This window comes from Sorex araneus, chromosome 4 (genome assembly GCF_027595985.1).
Source record: "Sorex araneus isolate mSorAra2 chromosome 4, mSorAra2.pri, whole genome shotgun sequence".
Classification (NCBI taxonomy): Eukaryota; Metazoa; Chordata; class Mammalia; order Eulipotyphla; family Soricidae; genus Sorex; species Sorex araneus.
Window position 1 is genome coordinate 195,447,694 of NC_073305.1, and position 17,410 is coordinate 195,465,103.

Here is a 17,410-nt window from a genome sequence, read left to right on the forward strand (position 1 = left end):
TTTTGCTTTTTGGGGTCTCACCCAGCGATGCTCGGGGGTTACTCCTGGCTTTTGCACTCAGGAATTACTCCTGGCAGTGCTTGGGGGACCATGTGGGATGTCGGGGATCGAGCCCGGGTCAGCTGTGTGCAAGGCAAACGCCCTTCCCGCTGTGCTATCGCTCCGGCCCCCACAACAGTATTTTTTTAAGAAAAAAATTATTTCTGATTTTTGGTTCTTATTAGGTAGCTAAACAACCCAAGAAGGCATCCAGAATAGTACGTGGTCGTGGACAGAGAAAGGTGGAACCACCAACCAGTGATCTCTTTGATGCTGTGAAAGCTGCCAAAGGTGATATGCAGGTAAAACTGTGTCTATTTCTGGACACCTTCTCACCCTTTGTGGGCTGGAAAGATAAAGATACTGTCTACAAATATTTCATATGTACATTTAGTAATATAATGTTGTGAGTTTAATCTTTATCAGGAAAGACTGATAAGACCTTGGAGTGATGGAAGTGAGACATTAGGTAAGAAAGATTGTTCCTCCACCAAAAATATTACAGGACAGAATTCATTTTGTCTTTATGAGTTAATAGAAGAGGCAATGAGAAACATCGGACAATCTAGGGAGGAAGATCTGGTACAGCTGACAACTTGTTCACCTTACCACTTTTTATTCCACCTAAGTAATTGTACCTATTTTCTTCTCCTCACATACCTTTATAAAAAAAACAATTTTCTTCTAATTCCGTTATGTAAAAGTGTGTGACTTATGTGGTTTAATGTCCTTTAAATGGCCTCTTAAGAGTTTTCTACCTATTCAAGAAATTAAATACTACTAATACAGAATTCCTTGTATTTTTTCACCCTACCAACCTTCATAGCCCCCTTGCCACAGAGATAACCGTTAGATTTAATGTTGTTATTCGTTTCCATAACTTTCATGATAGTGTTTCACCAGTGAGTATGCTGCTTTTCTCTGTGTGTTGGGGGGCTCCCCACAGTGCTTAGGGGGTCTAGGTGCCTCTCAGAGATTCTCAGTCTAGTGCTTGAGGTGTCTGGGGTTGCTCCTGCTGATGCTCCATGCGGTGCTGGCCAAGTTTCAGTGCTTGGCCCAGCAGTCAGAAATATTTTTTGAATATATCATATATATTCATATATACATATATATACATATATATCATATATGTTTGTATATATATGTATATATATATACATATATATATATACATATATATCATATATGTTTGTACTGGACTGGGAAGACAGCTTTGCATGTGGGAGGTCTGGGTTCGGTCCCAGCACTGCACCAATCCAGGAGTCGCCCCTTAGCACCACTGCATGTGATCCAAAACACCTGGAACAAACTGCAAAAGGTTATTTCTTCAATCAGTTTCTCTGCTTTGATTGGGAAATAATGAAGAATTTCTAATCTCACACTGCCAGAATAAAAGCTCTGTATGACTTTCTTAGACGTTGGTGGACGAATGGCTGGAAAGCTACAAGCAAGACCCAGAGGCAGGCTTCCTGGAGCTCATTAACTTCTTCATCCGATCTTGTGGATGCAAAGGTGAAGAGAAATCCCTACTTCTTTCTAGTTCCTAGGCTTTCAACCTCCTGTTATGAAACCTCTACTTTTATGAGTAGAGGTAGGCAAAATTAAGGGAGAAGGCATTTTAAAAGTTGCTCCTTTTTTTTTTTTTTTTTGCTTTTTGGGTCACACCCTGCGATGCACAGGGATTATTCCTGGCTCTGCACTCAGGAATTACCCCTGGCAGTGCTCAGGGGACCATATGGGATGCTGGGAATCAACCCGGGTCGTCTGTGTGCAAGGCAAACGCCCTACCTGCTGTGCTACTGCTCCAGCCCCCAAAAGTTGCACTTATTTAACTACATTGTTTTGTTTGGGGGTCATTCCCAAAATGTGGTGTTCTGGGATCATTCCTGACAGTGCTCAGGGGAACATAAAGTAGTGGGGATCAGGCTTTGCCTGCTTCCATACCGGGCACACCCTCCAGCCCTCTGAGCCATCTCCAGATTTTTTAATTACATTTTTTTGTTGTTGGTTTTTGGACCACACCCAATGTGGGGGTCAGGGTTTACTCCTGGCTCTGTGCTCAGGGATCGCTCCTGGTGGGGATCAGGGAACCATGTGGGTGCAGTGGATTGAAGCTGGGTGCAGTGAAGTGCTCTATCCACTATACTATCTCTCCAGCCCGTTCTTAACTACTTATTTTTTTGTTTTTGGAACTACATTTTATAAATTATTAAATAGAAAAATGATTATGTGGGGAACTACATGTTTGTAAATAAGATTCTGGGCAGGGGAGATACTTATTCCTGGTAGTATAAAAAATAATCATAATGATTACAGTCCAGGATTGGGGCTGGAGTGATAGCATAGTGGGTAGGGCATTTGCCTTGTACACTGCTGACCCAGGGTTCATCCATGTCACCCTGTATGGTCCCCTGAGCCTGCCAGGAGTAATTCCTGAGTGCAGAGCCAGGAGTAAGCTCTGAGAACCACCAGGTATGACCCCTGAAATAAAGAAACAAATAAATCATAATCCAGGTTTTACAAATGAACTATCAGAAGTTGGAGAGATAGTATAGTGGGTTGGACACTTGCTTGCACGTGGCGGACACGGATTTGATTCTTAGCACACTGTATAATTCCCTGGAGCCTGCCAGAAGTGACCCCTAAGTGTGTAGCGAGGAGTAGACCTTGAGCACTGCCAGGTGTGGCCCCTAAAACAAGAGCAAAATAAACCATTAGAGACTCTTTAGTCTTATTTCCTCTGAAGAAAGTAATTGTATATTTTCTTCATATACATACATACTTTTATATACTTTATTCATTCAGCTATTCTTCCAATATTTCTCCCCTGAAACTATTCCCAAAGGCCATGGTCAGATTTCTTGGGTCAGTCTCTGGCAGGTTATCTCATAAGAATCTTCACTTTGGTTTTATTGTTTTGACTTTTTAAACTGTTTGGCAGGGGTTGGGTTGATTTTGGATGATCCTGGGGATCGAGCCCAGGGACTCAAACATGCAATACAAGTGCTGTACTGCAGAGCCACATACGAGCTTAAATGTTATGTATATAAATGTTTTGACTGATATATGACTGGATTCAGGTTTTCTGATTTCCTTCTCATCAGGTCTTTACAATGTATTTTCTATTCATCTTCAGATGTACATTCAAATAAATGGTTATTGTGTTCTGTTATTTTCTTGGTAAATACCTCCTCTTCTTCACTCCTTGTTCTTAGGCACAGTGACCCCTGAGATGTTTCCGAAGATGTCCAACTCTGAGATTATCCGGCACCTAACAGAACAATTTAATGAGGTGGAGAAGAATGTCAAAGCCTCTTATCCTATTTCAAAATATAAAGCCCACCATACCTTTTTTTTAATTCTGGGAAGTAGAATAGTATTTAGAAGTAGCAGATGTATTCTCTAGAGGGTGAAAAGGATCTACAGGTTCTAATTTTGTTTGTAGAGTTGAAAATAGCAAAAATGAGGTATGACGTTCATTTAAAAAAAATTTTTTATTGAATCGCTGAATTTTTTACTTTCAGAATTTCAATATCCAAAGTGTCTGATTTCATAGACCTGGTAGTGACTACCATTCTCTCCGTCCACCCTTCTCTAGGACTCAGGCGACTATCCCTTGACTGCCCCAGGCCCGTCCTGGAAGAAGTTTCAGGGCAGCTTCTGTGAATTTGTGAGGACGCTGGTTTATCAGTGCCAGTACAGCCTCCTCTATGACGGCTTTCCTATGGACAACCTCATCTCTTTGCTCACTGGCCTTTCAGACTCCCAAGTCCGGGCCTTCCGCCACACTAGCACCCTGGCTGGTGAGTGCTCATTTTCACTCTAGAAATATTCTCCCAGGAATTGGTCCAAGTGCCATGCTGCTTTGGCAGGGGAGGAGGGAAGTGGTGTGGGTTGGTGAAGAGCATCTGATTAAATTTTTTTTTTATTGATTGAGATTCTGTGCTTTGCAATATTGTTACTAATGTATTCTCACTGATGTAATTATAACGCCACTCTTTTCACCACTGTGCCCCCCTCCCTTCCCCAGAGTGTCTCCCTCTTCACCCCCACCCCAGCTCAGTTGTGTGGATCAGTTCTGTTGTGCCATGCTACTTTTAACCCTGATCTCAAACAGTTTCTCACTGTTGAAATTGTAAAAATTGGGTCATGGTGAACATTTCCAGAATCAACTTTTTGTTTTGTTTTGGGGCTATACCCAGCAGTGCTCAAGGCTTACTTGTGGCTCTGTGCTCAGGGATCATTTCTGTAGGTGCTTGGGCGACCATAAGGGGTGCTGGAGATTGAATCTGGGTTGGCAAACGCCCTCCCCATTGTACCATTGCTCCAACCCCAGAGAATTAACGTCTTATATTCATCATGGGAATCTGCTGACAGTTAAAAGAAGCCCAAACAACATCCACATGGCGAGAGCCACCTCCTAAGACCCCCCAACCCAGAGGTAGGACTTTTCAGTGACGTGGCTTGTAGGCGGTCCTGGGAAGGAGGGCGTTACTGGCACACCCTCTGCCCAGATAAGACCTAGAGCTGCCTCACGAGAAATGGACCCTCTGCTCCTAAAGACTATGATCCGAGAGGTCTTCTAACTCATTTTGGCACCCAGAGCAGCTTCTTACAGAAATGCATCTAGACTGTGAACTGAGCTAAAATATCAGAAATCCAAACTCTATCAGAGCTCATAGAGTCTTCATTCTCAGCAATGAAAAGAAATTATTATTTTTTTTTTGGTGACACCCGGCGATGCACAGGGGTTACTCCTGGCTCTGCACTCAGGAATTACCCCTGGCAGTGCTCAGGGGACCATATGGGATGCTGGGAATCGAATCCAGGTCAGCCGCGTGCAAGGCAAACGCCCTACCCGCTGTGCTATTGCTCCAGTCCATGAAAAGAAATTATTAAATGATGCCTTTTCAGCAGGTCTGACTGTTGGGGGGAAATTCCAAACAATAATAAAAAGTTCTCTATTGAAATATTGAATGTATTCAAAGTATAGAGAGAGTAAGGTGAAGATCATTAGCTACTTATGTGGGGGGTGGGCGGGAGGGGGTATATTTGGGTTCTTGGTGGTGGAACATGTGCACTGGTGAAGGGATGGGGGCTTAATCATTATATGACTGAGACTTAAACCTGAAAAGCTTTGCATTTTTTTCACGGTGGTACAATGAAATAAAAACTTAAATAAATAAAAATAAAAGAAGCCCAAAGAAATTAGGGAGGAAAAAAGTCAACACCCAGATTCTAGCTTCCCATTTTCTCTGTCCTTTTTCATTTTTTTTTTAAATTTGCCTTTACTTCTCTGACTTAAGTAATGATTCCCTTATCGTATCTTTCTGAACTCAAAGCCATGAAGCTAATGACCTCCTTGGTAAGAGTTGCCCTACAGCTGAGCCTGCACAAAGAAAATAACCAGCGTCAGTATGATGCTGAACGGAACAAGGGGCCTGCGCTCAGAGCACCGGAAAGGCTGGAGAGCCTGCTGGAGAAGCGCAAAGAGGTGAGAAGTATTCCGTCTCTTTCGAAGCTCCCCCAGCCTCCCTCACTTCCTGCCTGCGCAGCTGCAGTCCAGTTCTCAGTCCCCAAGTGCTTCTCTCTGCTCAACTACAGGCCTGCAGGCGGCCTCTCGAGGCATGGTAGCAAGGCTGGCCATAAACCATCCTGTCACTAGAACCATCCTATCAGAGGCCATAGCTTGTTCCTCTTGTTCCTGGGATGTGGGCTCAATAAAAAGAATTCATTTTTAACAGTAAACTGTAATTTCTGGCTCTGTGCAAGGGATCTCTCCTAACAAGGCTGGGGGACTATATGCAGAGCCGGAGATCAAACCCGGATTGGCCATATGAGGCAAGCGCCTTATCCTCTGTTCTCTCTCCAGCTCTCCTTCCTTTCTTTTATATATTTTTTAAATTAGTCAATGTGAATTAAAAAGTTATTCATGATTGAGTTTCAGGTTTAGAGTCCAACACAAACCCCTTCACCAGTGTCTGCTTCTCCCCAGCCTGCCTACATGGCAGGCACTTTTATAGGCACTGGGTTTACAGTGCTATTACTAATAGGGTATCGTGCGTGTCACTTTACATTCTTTCAACACCCCTTCCTGCAGAGTGACCACTTCCCTCCATCATTGTCCTAATGTTCCCCTTCCCATTTTTCCTATTTCTATTCCCAGTGGCAAATTTTCTACTGAAGGCCGGTTTTCGTGATTTTCATTTCTATTGCCTTTGGACCTTTGTTATTTCCCTACTATGTTTCTTTATACTCCACATATGAGAGAGTTCATTCTGTGTCTGTCGTCCCTCTGACTAACTTCATGCAGTGTGATACTTTTCAGATCCATCCAGTAGCAGTAAATTGCCTGACTTCATCCTTCCTTATGACAGAGTAGTATTCCATTGCGTAAATGTACCATAGTTTCTTTATCCAGTCATCTGTTCTTGGGCACTGGTGTTTAGTGGTGAATAGTGTTTTAGTGAACACAGGTGCAGATGTCTCTTCTGGATCGCTTTTTTGGGCCTTGGGGCTATATTCCCAGGAGTTTCTAACTTCATTATGTTAGGAATTCTTTAAATTTAAAAAGAATTCTGAATTCTTTTTAAAAAGTTTGGTGACTATAAGATACAGTTAAAAAGTTGTTCATGATTGAGTTTTAGTCATACAATGTTCTATTTTAAATATGAACATTTTCGGGGGCTGGAGTGATAGCACAGCGGGTAGGGCATATGTGGTCCCAGGGATTGAACTCTGTCTGGCTGCATACTCTCTCTATCCACTGTACCATCTCTCTGCTCCCTGAGTTTTTATTTTGTTTTTTGTTTTTGGTCATACCTGGCTGTGCTCAGGACTTACTCCTGGCTCTGCACTCAGGGATCATTCTTTGTGGGGCGTGGAATCATTTGGGGTGCCAAAGATCAAACCTGAATGGGCTATGAGCAAGGCAAGTATTGTACCTTTCCAGCCACTATGTCTTTTGTAATTATTTCATTAATTATACTATTTATTATTTATTTATTTTGGGTTTGGGGCCACACCTGGTGGTACTCAGGACTAACTCCTGGCTCTGCACTTTAATAAATTACATTTCCTGATGGTGCTAGGGTACCATATGGGATGCTGGGGTCAAATCGGGTCAGCCATGTGCAAGACAAACACCCTACTTGTTATACGATTATACTGCTCCCTCCACCCACCCAAGGCTTTTTTAAATCATTTGTGGAATCTCTGCCTTTCCCCTTCTTCCACCCCAATTCCCCCTAATAAATTGATTAAAGAGGTAGGTCAGTTGTCTTAACATTTTCTTGTAATTTTTCTTCCTTGATGTCTATTATTAAACAAATCAAGGGTTTCTTAAAAGTGGCTGTTTCTGGGGCTGGAGCAATACCACAGCGGGTAGGGCGTTTGCCTTGCACATGGCTGACCCGGGCTCAATTCCCAGCATCCGATATGGTCCCCTGAGCACCGCCAGGAGTAATTTCTGAGTGCAGAGCCAGGATTAACCCCTGTGCATTGTTGGGTGTGACTCAAAAAGCAAAAAAAAAAAAAAAAGAGTGGCTGTTTTTAGCTATTAATATTGGGAGCTGTTCTAGCATTGTAGGTTGCTTAGCAGCATCCCAGCCTTTGCTACATATAGGTGAGTTGTATTCATCCAGTTGTGACAAACAAAAATATCTTTAAAAATTTTTTCTTTTTTTGTTTATTCTATTTCTATCAAGCCATAATTTTCCAGTGTAGTCAGAGACCCCATAACTAGCAGCCAAAACCTTTTAGCCTGTCTTTTAAGCAGAGAGCCAAAGTAACCGTGTAAAAGTTCCAAACACAAAGAAATCTTTGTGCCATTAGTTCACTATATAGCTTCTTCCCAAAGTAGGTTTGAAAGGAAACATAGGATAGCAGGGGTTTAGACTATAGGTAGGTGGCCTTAGGCTGTTGAGGCTCAAGATCTTAAGATTGACCTATTCCTTCCTATTGTCCAGCTTCAAGAGCATCAAGAGGAGATTGAGGGGATGATGAATGCCCTCTTCAGGGGTGTCTTTGTACATCGGTACAGGTGAGGTCATGGACTTGTGTATGTTAAAATTCATGGAAGCACATTCATGTTAAAGTATTCCTGTTTGTGTTGAAACAGCTGGACCATGGTGATGGAATCTCTGAAAGTACTAGTACTAAGGTTCCTTCTGAACCAGTAAGACTTAGTTAAAAAAAAGGATTTTGTTTTTGTTTTGTTTTTTTGGCTTTGGCTTTCTGGGTCACATCCAGTGATGGTCCTGCTCCAGTCACCTGCAAAGAATCTTATAAACTCTCCTGAGAGAGGAAGTAAAAGGGTACGACACTGCGGAGAATGTTTCCCAGCTTTGCACAAGACCTTTCCTGTTCAGTCTTCCTATGGTTAGAAACTTGAGGGGGTAAGAACAAAGAGCTAAAAGAACTTCTGAGGGATGTATGTAGCCCAGCTTGGGGTTTTATTATACCAAAGGCAGGGGAATTTTTTTTTTTCCACACTTGGTGGTGCTCAGTGTTTATTCCTGAATCTGCACTCAGGAATTACTCCTGGTGATACTTAGGGGACCATATGGGATGCCAGACATCAAACCCAAGTCATCAGCATGCAAGGCAAACATCCTACCTTATCTCCCCAGCCCCAGGCAGGGAATTTTCTACAGAAACTGATAAGAGTTTAAATTAAAGAGAGCGTGTGTATTTATTTCTCACTTTTACCGAAATTAAAGTCTCTGACTTTCCAGAATCTTGTTTTCAATATATTTTTAAAAGTGGAATCAAAACATGTACACACATGTACATGTGTGTGCACATACAACAGTAATTTCCAAAGTCAGGTTTTTGTTTTTTTTTTCTTTTTGGGTCACACCCGGCAATGCACAGGGGTCATTCCTGGCTCATGCATTCAGGAATTACCCCTGGCGGTGCTCAGGGGACCATATGGGATGCTGGGATTCGAACCCGGGTCGGCTGCGTGCAAGGCAAACGCCCTACCCGCTGTGCTATCACTCCAGCCCCCCAAAGTCAGGTTTTAGGGTCAGGGATGTGGCTCATGGGATGACACATGCTTTGTATATGTCAGACTCTGGATTTGATGCTTGCTGCACAAAAATAACCCCACAAGGCAAGTGTGTGCAAGGTTAGTTAAGTTATTTAATCAGCTGGTTACAGAGTGAAAACATTTATTTTATTTACTTATTGGTTGTGGGTCACACTCAGCAATGCTCAGAGGTTACTCCTGGCTCAGGGGATCATATGGAGTGCTGGTTTTGGACCTGGGTCAGCCACATGCAAGGCAAGTGTCTTACGTGCTGTACTGTCATTACGTTACCAACATTTGCTTTTAATTTGCATATATTGTAATTACTTTGGGAAGAGAAGCTATGTTTAGTCAAGAAAGTTATTGTGTACCATTGAGATACCTGGTAAATTGGAGTTAGGGGAGATGATGGTACGGGTTGATTTTCTTCTCTGCCTAGGGATGTTCTCCCAGAGATCCGGTCTATCTGCATCGAGGAGATCGGGAATTGGATGCAGTGCTACAGCTTGTCTTTCCTAACTGATAGCTATTTAAAATATATTGGCTGGACCCTGCATGATAAGGTGAGAGGCCAGTGCAGTTACCTCCTCCTCCACCTGCCCTTCTCTGCCTTGTTTAAGGGTATTTTCCGGGCTATGCACAGTGATCCTTTTAGAAACCCAGGATCAGGGAAGGTCGGCCAATCTGGGAAAGGTATCGGGACATAAGTGCCCCCAAACCAGAATAGGTGGTAGAAAGACTCCTTGTGAAGAAACAGGACAGTGCTCTCCTTTGATTGGAAATCGCAGTTCTGGGTAGCATCCAAAGAGGTTTCTCATCGTGATTGCTGAATTCTCCCTTTTCCCCCTTTAAAGTCGTGGGGTGCTCAGGGAGCAGACAGTATCAGGGTTACTTCCCCAGTCCTGTGAACCTTTGATTTCTTAAGTAAAAAGATTGTCAGAGGCTTTGGTGGGGTCGTAGACCCACCCAGACCCTCAGGGGAGGGGAGTATGGCAGCCCCTGGGGCTCAGTGGGGCAGTGGTGGATGATGTCGCCCCTCTCTGCAGCACCGGGAGGTTCGGCTGAAGTGTCTGAAGGCTCTGAAAGGGCTTTATAGCAACCAGGACTGGACTGCACGCCTGGAGCTCTTCACCAGCCGCTTCAAGGTAAAATTGTGATGGTGCGCTTGGTTTGACTCTTTAATGGGGGAGGGGGACAATACTCTTAGATCTGTGCTTGGGGATTGTTCTTGCTGGTGCTTAGGGGACCAAGTGCTGGGGATGAAGCCTCTCTGCAGGTGCTACCTGCTGAGCTCGCTCTGGTCCTAGTGGCCTTTCCCTCCCTCCTTTTGCCCATGTTTGTTGTACCTGATGTCTGTAGCCCTTTCTTCTGCATTGTGGGGGCTGGAGCGATAGCACAGTGGGTAGGGCATTTGCCTTGCATGTGGCCGACCCGGGTTTGATTCCCAGCATTCCATATGGTCCCCTGAGCACCGCCAGGGGTAATTCCTGAGTGCAGAGCCAGGAGTAACCCTTGTGCACTGCCAGGTGTGACCCAAAAAGCAAAAACAAAACCTTTCTTCTGCATTGTCTGCTTCTATGCCATCTCTTTAGGGATGTGTCTGTAATCAAGGTCTCAGGATGTATGTGGATGGAACAATGAGCTGTTGCATATTCTCCTTCCTGCAGGACCGGATGGTTTCCATGGTTATGGACAAAGAGTACGATGTGGCAGTGGAGGCCGTCAGGTTACTGATACTCATCCTGAAGTGAGTCCTGGGAAGTGGGGAGGCAAGCATGAGCTCCACAGTTTCATTCAAACTAGGGTTTTGTTTCTGAGCTACACTGAGTTGTGCTCAGAGTTTACTCCTGGTTCTGTTCAGGTATCGATCCCTCCTGGTGGAGTGCATGAGTCTGTATTTGGTCACCTTCCCAGAGTCTCAAAGGTCTTTTCAGTGTCCTGCCTCTCCCCCTAGCCGAGGTCAACTCTTTCCTTCTGCTCAGGTTGAAAGATAGAGGCCAGTCCTGATTGGCAAGATCTCCCAAGGGAAATTCTCCTCTCTTCTCTAACTTGCTGTCTTCCGCTCTTCACTTAAAGCTCGTAGTGTTTAGCCTCGTTGCTTTTCTCCTTCTAGCCTTAGTTGTACTCGAGGATGGTGCCCAATAGCCACCTTCTCCTTTTCCGTTTCTCGGGGCAGGAACATGGACGGAGTACTGACCGAGGCCGACTGCGAGAGCATCTACCCTGTGGTGTACGCCTCTCACCGGGCACTGGCCTGCGCGGCGGGCGAGTTCCTGTACTGGAAGTAAGGGGGTACCCTCTGATTCTGGCCGTGGTGCTGCTGGTCTATGCAACCTTCCTCAGGCCCCTCCTTTCTCTTTGAACCCCTTGGACTCGTCCCCAGCTCTGTCCCTTTTGTCCTTCCTAAGTCTCCTTAGACTGGTGACTGTTTCCCCATTTCACTCCCCCTGTAATGGCTCCAGGCTCTTCTACCCGGAGTGTGAGCTGAGAACGGGGCCTGGGAGAGAGCGCCACCGAAGCCCGAGAGCCCAGAGGACATTCTTCCACCTCCTGCTGTCTTTCTTTGTGGAGAGCGAGGTGAGTGTGGGGTGCTGAGGCTGGAGAAGGCTCCGTGTGGCTACAGTAACCCTCTGCCCACTTCCTCCTCAGCTCCATGACCATGCTGCATACCTGGTGGACAGCCTGTGGGACTGTGCGGGGCCTCAGCTGAAGGACTGGGAAGGCCTCACAAGCCTCCTGCTGCAGAAGGACCAGAGTGTGTGCCACATGGTAGCGGGCAGGAGGGGCCTCTCACCTCCAGGAAGAACCCAGCTGAGGTTCTGTACTGGAAAGGCACAGGGGCAGAACTGAGGGAGGTGGAGAATCTAATCTAGGATCCTGTGCTTCCTTGCTGAGCCAGATCTGGGAGATGTGCAGGAAAGCACGCTGATAGAGATCCTCGTGTCTAGCGTCCGTCAGGCATCCGAGGCTCACCCACCAGTCGGTCGGGTCACTGGGAGGAAGGTAAGATATGGGATGGGGTTCAGTGTTCGCCCATACGTAGACTATCGCCTTCATATAAGTCTCTTGGCAGGATGTTCCACTTTCCACCCCTCAGAGAAAAAAAGATTATATGAGGGGAGCTGTCATTTCTCATTTGCTCCCAGATAAATATGGGGGTGGGAATGGCAACCATATCTCCAGCAGTGTCTGCAGTGTCTCCATGCCTTTCTCCCCACACCCAAATGTCTTCATTCCAGGGTTTAACTTCAAAAGAACGGAAGATCCAAGCTGATGACAAGGTGAAACTGACTGAACACCTCATCCCCCTGCTGCCGCAGCTCCTGGCCAAGGTATCACTGGAAAGGAAGTGGCCCCAGAGGCGCTGGAATAAGAATTAATGGTGGGGCTGGAGAGACAGTCCAGTGGGGAGGGCATTTACCGTGCTTGGGCAACCTGGATTCCATCCCTGGCACTCTAGAAGGTTCCTGGGGTCCACCAGGAGTATTCCTGAGTGCAGAGCGGTGTGTGGCCTCAGCCCCCAAAGTAAACAAAGAATCGTGTGTTCGCTAGTCACTGTCTTCCTCCTCTTCCCAGTTCTCAGCTGACGCGGAGAAGGTGGCCCCCCTGCTTCAGCTTCTCAACTACTTTGACCTCCACATCTATTGCACCCGGCGCTTGGAGAAGGTGAAGAAAGGGCAGCTTGATGCTCCCCTGTTAGGCCCCAGGGTCCTACTGCCAGATCTGATTCTTCTCCAGCACCTGGGGTCCCCCAAATGAGCCTTCCCTTTCCCAAGCATCCTCTTCTCCAGGTGTGGTGCTTCCAGCCTGCTTGCCCCCCTCCCTCCAGGCTTCCTTTTGCAGACTGCCCCCTGCTTTCCCCCTGCTTTGCTTCTTCTCAGCACCTGGAGCTGTTCCTGCAGCAACTGCAGGAGGTGGTGGTGAAACATGCTGAGCCAGCAGTGCTGGAAGCTGGGGCGCACGCCCTCTACCTGCTCTGTAACCCCGAGTTCACCTTCTTCGGCCGGGTGGACTTCGCCCGCAGCCAGCTGGTTGATCTGCTAACTGACCGCTTCCAGCAGGACCTCGAGGAGCTGCTGCAGGTACAAGTGGGGCAGAGTAAAAGGATACCCCCAGCCTGGGTGGGAACACCTCCAGCTCCCAGGTCAATGCCGTTGCCTTGCTTCCTAGTCGTCCTTTCTTGATGAGGATGAAGTGTACAGCCTCGCAGCTACTCTCAAGCGCCTTTCAGCCTTCTACAAGTGAGCAGCTGCTGCTTTCCTCTGCTGCTCCCGCGGCTGTGGAATTGCTTCTCCCCATCTGTTCCTGGGTGACAGTTCTCTCCCTGCTTCTCCAGTGCTCATGACCTCACTCGTTGGGAGCTCTACGAGCCATGCTGCCGCCTGCTTCAGAAGGCCGTGGACACAGGAGAGGCGCCGCACCAGGCCAGCGGATGAGCTAGTGATGGGGCGCGGGCTGGGGAGGAGTTCCCAAGGCCTGTGGCCCAGGTGGCAGCTCTTCTGGGGATGTAGACAGGAGAAGATGTGGAGCGGGGGTTCCTCCCTGCTGCCTGGGATGGAGGGCCGTACTTTCCAGAGCCCGAGAACAGTATTCCTTGTTCACTTTCCTGGGAGGCAAAGAGAAAATGAGGGGCTTAAGGAGACTTCACATAAATGTGGAACAGAAGGTAACATTGCCACCCAGGGGAACGTCTGTGAGGATTGGCAGGAACAGGTCTCCCTTAACCCTGTCTCCTCCTCTCCGCTGCTCTACATGCAAGACTCCCTCCGTGACCCCCACTTTTCATTACAGGTGATTCTGCCAGCCTTGACTCTCGTTTATTTTTCCATCCTCTGGTCACTTGCCCACATTTCTGGATCAGATACTTCCCAGGTGAGCGCATGAGTCTAAGTGATGGCCTGGGAATGAGGGCGCCTGGCTTCAGTTCCCCTCTTCATGCCATTGTCTCCACAGAAACAAATCATGAGTCTGAAGGACAGAATGGTGGCCTTCTGCCAGCTGTGCCAGAACTGCCTCTCAGATGTGGATCCCCAGATCCAGGAGCAGGCGAGTGTCCACTGTGGGCCTAGGGAGGCCAGCCATCTCCCTTGCTCTGCAGAAACCCCTTCTGTATCCTGTAGCTGTGTGATGTCTGCCTTGGTTAATTCTGCCCTTTAAAGTGCACTTTCCCCCCACAGGCATTTGTCTTACTCAGCGACCTGCTTCTCATCTTCAGCCCTCAGATGATTGCAGGGGGTCGGGATTTCCTAAAGCCTCTTGTCTTTCTCCCTGAAGCCACTCTTCAATCTGAGCTAGCGAGCTTCCTCATGGACCACGTCTTCATCCAGCCCGGAGAACTGGGCAGTGGTACAGGGACTCACTGAGCTCTGGGAGGGGCTGGGGGCTGAGGCCTGAATCACGTCCTAGTGTTTTTATGGTACATTTGATATCTGCCAGGTCATTCCCAGGAGGATCATTTACAGATAGAGCAGCTGCACCAGCGCCGCCGCCTCCTGGCTGGGTTCTGTAAGCTGTTGCTTTACGGAGTGCTGGAGATGGACGCGGCCTCGGATGTTTTCAAACACTACAATAAGGTATAGCTTGAATGGTCAGGACTTCAGACACTATCTCACTGCTGAAAGGGCAAATGGGGAGTTCCCCGACTCCCGGTGATAACGGGCTTCGAATGAAGGTACAGAAGACAGAGTATTAAGTAATACTTGAGAAAAAGCAGTTAAAAGGAAGAAGTTCATTGGGGTTAAACCTTTGATTTTGTCTGTGCAGAAGTATTTTACAGAGTTTTTTTTTTTTTAAATTGCACACTTAACTGCCTGGCAGGATTGTTCGCACATATGGGCACAGCAGTGAACTGAGTTCCTCTTCATAAACTGCCACTCTAGTGAAGGAGAAACAAAGACAGTGGCATCAGTGCCGGATGTCAGTGGTTGCTGGCAGACTTGAAGCTGACCTGCTGGTGTTTGAGAGCGCCCAACACTGGCCAGGTAGTGTTTCCTAGAAGGGAATGGCTTTTTTTGCAGTCTGGAGAGCAGAGACAGTGTCCAGCTGGAATGAGGGACTTGAAACTTGTATCTTGTCTCTTTTGGGTTTGGGGACCTTGAGGTCATCAAGTAATTTGGCTTTCTGGAAAATTATGTGTTTTTTTATGCATTTCTTCCTAAAATATATTACGATTTGACTTTGTTGTAAAAGATAAACAAAAACAAGGGTACGGGTCTGATTAAATTTATGCTTGCCGTTCTTTGTCTGCAGAACACTGATACAGTTACTGATTTGGCAAAGGAGTTCACACAAAACAGTATGAATGCTTAAAAAAGTTTTTTGTCTATTTTTTTCTTACATTATATATATATATATATTTGTGTATTTATGTAATATGTGTGTATGCATACACTCACACACACATATACTGTGGGGGTCCTGGAATTGGACAAAAGCCTTTTGGGCAGAAGGAGTGAGGGCCTGAGGAGTTTTCTTTTAGAAGATGGGTTTTTCTTCACTAAAAAGTGGGATTAGTTGTCTCAGAAGCTCCCAGGAAGTTAGTTTGAATGCTTATCTGGTGTTCCAGTTTGTCTTGTGCCTGTTCATGACCATTAATACCTAGAAGACAATCTCAGTAAATTAAAACTTACTCATTCAAAGATTTCCCTCAAGTCTTTAAATATATTTCTGGCTATCTGAAGTTCCATTGAATATTAAGGATTGTTTACTTGTTTTTATAATTTGCTAGGGCTTCAGGATCAACACCTGTGCACTTTTAATCAGCTGGCATCAGATTCTCTCAGGGAACTCAGGCCATCTCCTAGTTTTTATTTTGCTTTCTTGAACTTCCAGTATTTTGTAATTCCCTTCTGTAACCCCTAGGAATGCAGTCCAATAATAATGCCTGTGACCAAGCTCATTGGGGTTCCACTGTGAATCTGTGGCTGAAATAGCAGCGGTTGCAGAGAGTCTTGTGGAATTGTTTGGGCTCTCTTTATGCTTCTTGAGGGACTTTCCTAAAATTGGTCCTTCAGAGGTCCAAGGGGAGTTGGTGAGGCCATGAACCTCTTTCCAGTTGGAGTTCCGAGTATTAAATACAGAAGGTCCTCCTAGGATCATTGTGATAAGTAGGCGGGACTGTTTTTCCAATCAGAGGTGGGAAATGGACTTGCACATGGAGTATGGTCTGGTTGACTCTGCCCATCTACTCCAGTGGGCACCTGCCTGAAAGGGATTTACCCTCTTGGGTTTGAATGGCTCCTCATCAAATCTGAGTGCTGCCTGTCAGAGGGGGAGAAGCCATTCCTTCTGGCAGTATCTGGTACCTCACTAAGAAGAGTGATGATAGGATTCAAGTGTGAAAGTGACAATTCATTATTTAAATCAGGTTGAGAATCCGGTAAAACTAGTTTCTGTGGCTCAGCTCCCTCTCACTGAATCAGAGTATGACACCACTTGTACAGTTCTTATCCTAATATAGGGACAGGAGGGATTGAACAGGACAGGGTATAGATTTCATCCCATTTCTCTTGTCTCCTACAAAACAGCTTTAGGTACTAGATAGTGTAGTAGTTTAGGGACTTTTGCTTAGGCCAGTTTTCCCCTGCTTCAAGAGATTATCATGTACAGGAAGTCACAAAGAAAATAGTATCTGATTCCACTTCATAGGCACATAACTATAGTTTGACTAATTCTGAAGAATACAGCGCAGGGCACTATCAAAAGGAATACCTTGAGTGTTTCTATTTTGTCTTAATTTTATGTGAGTTCAAACTATAGTCAGACACAAAAATACTCAATCATTTAACAAGTTGGCTTATAGTTGCCAGAGCAAAAACTTCAATCTTTGGGTTTTTGTTACAATCACCAGGGAAATTCAAGTCAAATCAGCAAAGTTCAATCAATCGAGGCAGATAGATAGACTAAATAGAACAAAAAATAAACATCCACCATTGCACAATTTTAAAACTAGTGGTAAAGAATTAAGTATTCACTTGTCAAGGTGTGTCAAGTAACAAATTCAGAGCTTTTCTGACAAAACCAGAATCCCTCTACAAAGAGCTTCAACAGCAAATCAAAAAACAACTTAGCTTCTAGTACCTCTCAGTTAGAACCTCCTCTATTACTGGTTTATTTCCTGGGGCTCTGTCCCAGGATCTGTTTCTTGGGATTCTAATTTAACACCATCGCCTATGTTAACCTAAGACCTAGGCCTCAAATTCAAAACCAGGCAGATGAAACTCCCCCGTGGGGGCTCTAACCTCCATTCTTTAGAAGACTGATAATAATGAAGGTCTTGGTGCTTCTGGCAAGGCTGCTCACTGGACTCGTTGCCTCTGCAAGGAGACAGATGCGAACACT

General features: G+C 45.8%; 1 protein-coding gene across 1 annotated transcript in view; it reads left to right on the forward strand.

Annotated features, from left to right (window-relative positions):
* Positions 1-17,410, forward strand: part of STAG3 (stromal antigen 3) — a 30,432-nt gene that overhangs the window by 2,865 nt on the left and 10,157 nt on the right. Inside the window, exons 3-24 of the mRNA XM_055136182.1 lie at positions 225-341; positions 1,455-1,551; positions 3,255-3,331; positions 3,638-3,842; positions 5,382-5,533; positions 8,007-8,080; positions 9,510-9,633; positions 10,117-10,215; positions 10,738-10,817; positions 11,247-11,354; positions 11,533-11,647; positions 11,720-11,825; positions 11,970-12,073; positions 12,310-12,402; positions 12,647-12,736; positions 12,952-13,152; positions 13,241-13,311; positions 13,407-13,494; positions 13,862-13,942; positions 14,024-14,116; positions 14,248-14,416; positions 14,507-14,643. Coding sequence (XP_054992157.1) covers positions 225-341; positions 1,455-1,551; positions 3,255-3,331; positions 3,638-3,842; positions 5,382-5,533; positions 8,007-8,080; positions 9,510-9,633; positions 10,117-10,215; positions 10,738-10,817; positions 11,247-11,354; positions 11,533-11,647; positions 11,720-11,825; positions 11,970-12,073; positions 12,310-12,402; positions 12,647-12,736; positions 12,952-13,152; positions 13,241-13,311; positions 13,407-13,494; positions 13,862-13,942; positions 14,024-14,116; positions 14,248-14,416; positions 14,507-14,643 — 2,481 coding nt within the window. The remainder of the gene's footprint in view (positions 1-224; positions 342-1,454; positions 1,552-3,254; positions 3,332-3,637; positions 3,843-5,381; positions 5,534-8,006; positions 8,081-9,509; positions 9,634-10,116; positions 10,216-10,737; positions 10,818-11,246; positions 11,355-11,532; positions 11,648-11,719; positions 11,826-11,969; positions 12,074-12,309; positions 12,403-12,646; positions 12,737-12,951; positions 13,153-13,240; positions 13,312-13,406; positions 13,495-13,861; positions 13,943-14,023; positions 14,117-14,247; positions 14,417-14,506; positions 14,644-17,410) is intronic.